The 8152-nt window shown below is 41.5% G+C and overlaps 1 protein-coding gene across 2 annotated transcripts in view; it reads right to left on the reverse strand.

The window, feature by feature from the left end:
- Nucleotides 1-568: 568 nt before the first annotated feature.
- The window catches only part of LOC116096436 (cytochrome P450 4B1), a 155022-nt gene continuing 147438 nt past the window's right edge, over nucleotides 569-8152 (reverse strand). For both annotated transcript variants that reach the window (XM_031378240.1, XM_031378241.1), the window contains exons 3-13: nucleotides 7914-8046; nucleotides 7018-7062; nucleotides 6459-6586; nucleotides 5482-5606; nucleotides 4952-5106; nucleotides 4431-4537; nucleotides 4159-4349; nucleotides 3938-4071; nucleotides 3110-3174; nucleotides 2915-2991; nucleotides 569-1669 (exon numbers count right to left, since the gene is read on the reverse strand). In XM_031378240.1, coding sequence (XP_031234100.1) covers nucleotides 1501-1669; nucleotides 2915-2991; nucleotides 3110-3174; nucleotides 3938-4071; nucleotides 4159-4349; nucleotides 4431-4537; nucleotides 4952-5106; nucleotides 5482-5606; nucleotides 6459-6586; nucleotides 7018-7062; nucleotides 7914-8046 — 1329 coding nt within the window. In that variant the 3' untranslated portion in view covers nucleotides 569-1500. The remainder of the gene's footprint in view (nucleotides 1670-2914; nucleotides 2992-3109; nucleotides 3175-3937; nucleotides 4072-4158; nucleotides 4350-4430; nucleotides 4538-4951; nucleotides 5107-5481; nucleotides 5607-6458; nucleotides 6587-7017; nucleotides 7063-7913; nucleotides 8047-8152) is intronic.

Below are 8152 nucleotides of genomic sequence, written 5' to 3' on the forward strand. Positions count from 1 at the left end.
CATTGCATCCCATTGTATTTTTATTTTCATTGAATTATAAAAAGTTTTTATATTACTTCTTGACTCTGTCTTGACCCATTTTTCATTCAGTAGTGTGTTATTCAGCTCCCGTGAGTTTTTAGGCTTTTTGGTTGTTTTTTGGTTTCTATTGTTGATATCTAGCTTTAATCCATGGTGGTCAGACAGGGTACAAAGTATGATTTTAGCTTTATTTTATCTCTTGAGACTTGCTATGTGTGTCTGGGTGTGTGATTAATTTGGAGAACATTCCATGAGGTTCTGAGATAAAGGTCTATTCTTTTGTATTTGGGTAAAATGTTCTCAAAATATCTGTTAAGTATGTTTGGTTTATGACATCATTAGGTCCAGAATTTTAGTTTAGTTTTTGTCTGGATGACCTGTCTAATGGTGAGAGTGGGATGTTAAAGTCATTTACTATTACTATGTGAGGGTCAATATGGCTTTTAGCTGTAGCAATGATATATAAGCGTGGGTGCCCTTGGTTTTGTACATGGATGGCAAACACCACTCTTTATAGTTGATGCCATTGTCACAGAAGAATCCCGGCCCATGTCAAGAGTTTAACAGGAATTCTCCAAATCACTAAACAGAGTAATCAGAGTACTCTAAACAAATAAGACTGGGTTAAAATCAGAAAACTCCTTAGCTTCACAAAGTCACCAACCTGCATTTATAAACAACCACCTCAGGAGTCAAAAATCAAAGAACAAGTCTTAGGAGCTGAGAAGTCTACCACAGTCTAACAGTGGGGACCAGATAGCAGCATGCTTCCCTGGCTTGCCAGAGCTGCTTCTGGGAGCTGAGGTTCATGCTGAGTAGTCTTCCTGTATCTTAAATGAAAACAGGAAACAGAAATTGATGAAGTAAAATGGATATCTTTACAGTTTTCCCCAAAGTAGCAAAAACTATTCATTTATCTCTACCTTTCTGTATCAGTATTATTACTTCATAGAAAAGATGAGGCATACAACAGAAAATCTGAAACCATTAATTCCATGAGACAAACAAAAATATCTAAAAATCTCTTATTTTGAGTCAAGTTCCATCCTCTGGCTGGTACCAAATTTTAGTGTTAATTTTCTCCCAGCATGTGATTTCTAAGAACATTTTAATTCATGATGTCCATTGTCCCAAGAGTCTAATAACTGAAGGGAGAGAAAGGTACAAGTGGCTCCCTCTAAAATATATCTTCTTCTGTCAGTACACCGAGGGGTTAAGAGGCTGGAGGACATGCTGCTGACTGCAGGTTCAGTGGCTGGTCAGAGATAAGGACAGATGGAAACAGGCACATGTACAAGCTGGGAAGGAATCTGGAGGAAAAGCTACAGAAATGAGGGCAGAAAGATAAGATGTCAGGACACATTGCAGAAAGCAGAAGGACGGGAATCAAAAAGAAAGCAACGTAAATACAGATAAACCAGGGACAAAAGCAGGTATTGCAGGCAGCAGACCTCTGGAGCTGTCCTGACTCCACCAGAATTATCTTAGCTTCTTAAGACGCAGGTAGATCCCATTCTTAGACTTCAACACAAGTCTTGCCACGGGGACTGGGATCCTGGTGGGATCTGGCAGAAGCTGGAAGCGAAGCAGGGTCAGGGCCACAGCCACCTTCAGCTCACTCATAGCAAACTGTTTCCCAATGCAGTTCCTGAGCCAAGCAGAGACATATAAAGTAAGATGTGGCTTAAGACCTGTTCTGGGTACAGTGAGTATTGCTCCTTTAGCCTCAGTTCTGAAGGGCATCGAGGTCCCCCATCTATCAGCATACTCGTTTTCTTTATAGGCCACACACATAAATCATTCCCTTGCTTTGAGATCTCTTTCCTTATAGGTCACACAACCACCTCAATCCCTTGTCTCTGTGCATAGGCTCCTGACTTATGATTAATTCTCGTGCTCCTCTTGGACTCTCTCTCTCCCACTCCCTCTCCCCGCCCCTGTCCCCTGACTCTAGTCCTGTTCTTACTTGTACAGAATGTCATTTGAATAGAGCCAGTTCTGTGGTCATAGAGTCAAAGCACATGAGTTATTTCATGAGGTAGTCACTAGTTAGCCAATTCTCTCCACTAACAATTTCTCGATCTCCACTGTAAAGACTCTTTTTCATGGAAATATGAGGAAAGGTAGGTCACCATCCTGGGGATTAACATCTATGTAAAAAAATGGATCTATTCTACAATGAGAGTCAAATATTGGTGGCAGAAGCTTGTGGTGAATGTATCTGACTGGGGGTCCTCAAGCTGCTCCTCCATCTTCCTACCACTCAACTTTCAGGCTCCAATCCCTCATTTCCCCCCAGACTAACATCATCTGTACCCATCTAATCATATTATAGAAAAGTCCTTATTTGCATTTTTCAATTTTTTTAGTCTTGGTCTTTGTCCTCCACGGCCACTCTCTCCACGTTCTTCCTCCTATGCACATCAGGTAGGACAGCTCTAGATGCCAGGGACATGACCATTCTTGGTGTAGGTTTGCTGTGTCATCACTTCTTATCTGTGTAGCTCCACTTCCTATCTCAGCTCATGTTGTTGAAATTTCTGGTAATGTTTCTCTTCACCCTCACTACCACATCCAAAGGAACAAGCTAAGACTCATACAGCTCTTTATCCTGTATTCATAAGAATATAATTCTGAAATGTGAAGTTCAGAATTTGTTAAAATACCAAACTATTCTAATTTTTGATGTTTCAGTGGCCACAGGATAGTCAGTTAAAAAAAAATCTCTGTGTTATATTGAATTTCTGTCATCTTTCCTTTTGGCTCAAACACATATACATGGCACAATCTCCCCCCATAGACCAACAGAAATACATGCAAGTAGACCACAGAGGGACATAAGTGATCAGAAATATAAAATATTAATATGTGCCAACCCTCCATCCGTAATCACCTTGCTCCTCCTGAGAACGGCAGGTAAGCATGGCTGTGGCGAGAAGAATCTGGTGCAAATCTAGAGGGGTCAAATGCCTACAGAAAGAGCACAGGGCCAGGAAGGATGGAGTCAAGCCTGTTTCCACTGCAAAAGGGTACAGAATGTATAAAGTTGCAAGTCAATGACTCTCCTGTCTTCTCCAGGCTTTCATACCTTTGGATTTGGCCACAAACTTGGGTTATGATGAAGGCCATAAATGGAAATTGTGGCTGTGATACCTACAGATGGAGGGGAGAAGACACAGAGTGAACTATAGTTAAGCCAAAGAAATAGGGCTCTGAACCCATACCCCATGGCATATACATATGGCCTGTATATGAAGAGTCATCATGGAGAGTTAATGATCCTTTTGGGGATAGTGAGTTTAGTGAAGTACACATTAGAAAACCATAAACCTGGTGATGACAGACAACAATGAAGTATTGGGGATATCCTGCTTCTAGTAAGTGCAATGACAGCACATATTCATCAAATGTCTTACACTCACCATGAAGAACACATACTAGGTAACAAGACTTGATATCCCCTCCAACACCCACAAAAGGCACTGTTTTATGCCCATTTTTCACATGAATATTAAAATTCTCAATGAAGCTCATTATCTTTTATGTTTACGATGTTTGGATGTGGCAGAGAAGGACATCCATATCCAAGGATGGGTTTGCTAACGTGTTTTCTTATGATGGCAAGGAACTCAGAACTTAGCAGCTCCCCTCTTTCATCACCTCAGTTTTCTTAGAAACTGGGACACATCACACCCACACATAGGATTCCTGTACCCTTTTCATTTGCCTTTACTCATAATCAAAACCATATCACTAGAAGACTGGTGTCATTCTTTTTCAACCCTGAGTATATAAAGTGACTGCAATTTCAAGGCTGAGAATGACATTTAACTAGAATGTGGAATTTCTTCCAGGTGACTTCCCAGCTGAGACTACAGAAACACATGTGAGCATACAGGACACTGGATTTTGTTACCTTTGGATATAGAGCGCCCATCTGGGAAGGTGACAGGTGAGCTGAGCTCTCGACTCACAGATGGTACTGGTGGATAGAGCCTCAGGGCCTCCTTGATGCACATGGTGGTGTAGGGCATCTTGTCCAGGTGGTCCCTGAAATTAAGCCCACCGTGAAGAGTCACATAATGCTGGCAAGACCAGAAGGTTGCTCCTATAAGAAAACAGGTGAGTTATTCTCACCATACGACAGAGGTTCCATCACCCAGAATGCTCTGCACCTCCTCTCTGCACCTCTGTTGGTGCTCAGGGTGGGTGGCCAGAGCATAGAAAATCCAGGAGATTCCACTGGCTGTAGTGTCATGTCCCTCAAACATGAATGTGTCCACCTCTGCACGCAGGTCCTCGTCAGACAAGCTGTTCCCATCCTCCATCTGAATGAATATACAGGTGAGACCAGAGTTTGTATCTCATCTGTGCATCTGGGCCAAATCTCAATTCTGTACCCCACTTACTTTGGCAAACAAGAGGATGTCCAAGAAATCCAAGCGCTTCTTCTTCCTTGACTTCTGCAGCTCTTCTTCATTCTGCAGCTGAGCCTTCCTCATCTTGATCACTCCATCTATCCCATGATAGCACTTGTCAGACAAAACCCAGAGCTACTGTAATACACATGGTCCCTGAACCTAAATTTGCATGTCCTGTGGAGCCCCAGATGTATGTACTGGTGTGAATTTAGTCATGATTTGAAGTCTATACAATCTCATTTACATCAAGCCTCCACTCAGGATCATGGGCCACAGAGCCATGTTGAAGGCTGTTGGATATGTCACCAATGTAGTAAAGCTGGTGGTAATTCTTACAATGTACCTTATATGCTAACATTCTAGCTACCAAAACTTACATCTTAGTAACTGACATGAGTGCCTCAAGTCCTGCAGAGGCTTCAGGTAAACTCATTATGTCTGAGATATATGATCATGTCTTTGGGATGAGCCTGATAAAGGAAGGAAGGCAGGAGGGAAGAAAACAGAACCTGTGTGCTCATGAGCAATCTGGCAGGCACGGTGGAACAAACGACCATCAGAGGACATATTGTAGATGATGTTGTTCTCATAAAAGGTACTCCTTATACGAAAGAAAGTCAGGTTGTTTAGATCCTCGACAGCCTTAGTGTAGGACTTGGAATTTCTGAGGACAGGAGATACAATATACTGGCAATTAGGGTGTCTGTCCCAATAATAGAGTGGGCTCACTATAGTCATTCTTTCAACCATGGGGCACACAATACCAAAGCATACACAACTTCAAGATCTTTTGACCATGGAACTTTAGATAATAGATGACAAACTGAGCTTCTACACTTGACAGAGTTCCACAGTGTTGGTTCTGGTTTGAAATTAGAGCTTGGCCTGGGGCTGGGTGAGAGCCTTACATTTTGTGGAAGGGACTGTCTTAGCTGTCCCACTTTCTTCTTACTAAACCCTAACTGACAGAACTTAAATCCTAACTTCCTAAACAGACTGATAAGACCACAGATTCTACAGACAAAGGGTTGTCACTCACCCATCCAACTGCACACTGCCATGGTAGCTGAAAGCACACTTCATAACCGTGTCTAGTGTCATCAAGGAGACACAGTGGAAGATTTCCAGTGGATGGTCCTGGCCATCAAGCTTCTCCCATTTGTCCTGTGGTGAGAAAAAGACAATGTATTTAGACTAATTCTTTTCTCTTTATCTATAGGTAATCAGTCTGGAGTCCCTCTCCATTAAGTTTGTTTGCTTCCAGCCAACTAAAAGCATGAAGCAAATGTTTGTAATCTGATGTCTGCTTCTTCCAAAATCTTTAACAAAACATCACATTTTCTCTTGGTGTGCAATTATTGCTAATTTGTTTTTAGAAAAAAGTTTAATCTTTCAGTTTATAAATATGACTCCTTTGATTTTTTGAGAGTAAACCATACTTGAAAAAGTGGATATAAATATAAATAAAGGAGGGAATAAAATGTATAAAGCAAATGAAAGGCCATGGACCCGGGTGAATATGTCTCAAGCAGGCTATTGGTTACTTTAATTACATTTCACCTTTCATATGGTGATGCCAGAAACTAAGGCCTAATATGAGATAATGACTTGGCACATAAGGGTGTGAGGATGTGGACCTGGTGTCTACTTTCTCACGAGTCACTTAAAGATCACACAGAACCCCTGGCAGCCAAGATATTCTTGTCTTATAACACCTTGAAGCTACCACTTTCCAGTCCCACCAGAGCCAGGGAGTTTATACTGTATGGTATCTGAACCACTGTGGTAAACCCTTGGTCCTGTACTTATCTTACCATAGTGCCCTCTGATATCTGTAGCTCCATCCTGCTGAACAGGAGCTGACCAATGTATGCATTTGTGGGAGACGTACTTTATTTACAGCAATGCACGAGTTATTAGTCTATGTGAATGTCTAGAATGTGTTTAAGAGTGGAGTCATGGTGGGTATGCTATTGAGTGGGTGTAATAAAATGAGAAAGAGACAGAGCAACTCACTAGCATCATATTGACAGAGTCTGCCATGATTTTGACATAGGGTTTGAGGATGTCATAGTGGAAGGCTGGAGTCAACATCCGCCGATGCTGGAACCACTTCTTCCCATTCAAGAGGAGCAAACCATGTCCTGTGCCAGAAACTGATATGAAAATGTGTCTGACAGAAGTGGAATCAAGGGTACCTCTAGGATCTTTTGGTTACATTCACTGGGATAAGATGGGGAAATAAAATTCAGTAATAGTAAGGATGTTTTCTTTTAGACAAAGATGTAGAAAATGAGATTTCCAGATTGTCTGATAAATCTCCTGTGACTAAGACAGAAGTGAAATGAGGGATAAAAACGTGTTGGGATCAGGAGGGAAATATAAAAATGTCTGAAAAAATAATATGGCAGAAACCAAGTATCATGACAGCATTAAAAAGGACTAAGGACTGATTAGGAGAAGAGAAATAAAGCTTGACTTAGGAATGGATCGTGATACTGTGGCCAGCCACCTATTGTTCTCCATTAGCCAAAGAGCAGTGAAGAAAACACACTCCTTGTTTTAATATACTTACCAATCCAGGGAGCAAGGAAGCCATAAACTCCAGAGGCCTTTGGATCTGAAATGTAAGACAGATCTTGAAGACCAGCTGGGAAATGATTTTCAAACTGCAAGCTTTTCTTTATTTTATTTGGAATTTTAAAACTTATTTATTATTTTTAGTTCACCTGTTACAGTATCTGTGTGGAGTTTAGAAGGTAACTTTGTGGAGTTGGTTCATTCCTATTTTCAGTGTGCTTCTCAGGGCTCAGAATTAGGTCATTGGGTTTGGGCAGAAAACCCCTGTACCAGCCGATCCATTTCAGAAAACGTGTCATCAGTTTTCTGTGGATTTCACATTGTTGCCTTTTTACCCATGCTGCCTCCCATTCCTTTCTGTCTTTGGGTTGCCAGTTAGCTGGACTTAGGAAGGCAGACTTCAATGTACCACTAGCTGAAAGTCTCTGTCATTATAATGTTTGGGAAATTTGTAAACCACATCAACTCAATATGTTTTAAGAGCAAAGAAAAAACATAAGAGAAAGAAGTAAAGAAAGAGAGAGAGAGAGAGAGAGAGAGAGAGAGAGAGAGAGAGAGAGAGAGAGAGAGAAAGAAAGGAAGAGAAAAAGAAAGAGATAGAGAGAACAAAATGAAGGAAGGAAGGAAGGAAGGAAGGAAGGAAGGAAGGAAGGAAGGAAGGAAGGAAGGGAGGGAGGAAGGAAGGAAAATTTAAGCCTTGTGCAGCTGTTTTAAGTGATGAGAACTATGTAAGGATTTGCTAGCCATATGTTGGTCTTTGGACAGAGAGAATGGTCGGTATTATTTAGACACTGATGGATGAAGTGTCACTCTTTTCTAAAATTACACAGACTTGGGGCATGAACGTTGGGTGGCAGATATGCTATAGCTGTAATGAGTTTGGACTCTCACCTGATCGCCCCAGAACCACCTTCACATAGTCAGGGTCATAGAGCAGGACTCGTATATTGCTCCCCGAGAGCCAGTGTAAGCAGGCACTTGGGAATTTCTCTACCCATATAAGAATCTGCTGGAGCTCCTTGTCCTTTGGGAAGAGACATCAAAGAAAAGATAAATTCATAAAGATGTTCTTTGACATCTAGTACTTTGTGTGGTGTGGTGGATGCAGGACCACCACAGGGGCATAGTTC

Source organism: Mastomys coucha, unplaced genomic scaffold (genome assembly GCF_008632895.1).
Source record: "Mastomys coucha isolate ucsf_1 unplaced genomic scaffold, UCSF_Mcou_1 pScaffold18, whole genome shotgun sequence".
NCBI lineage: Eukaryota > Metazoa > Chordata > Mammalia > Rodentia > Muridae > Mastomys > Mastomys coucha.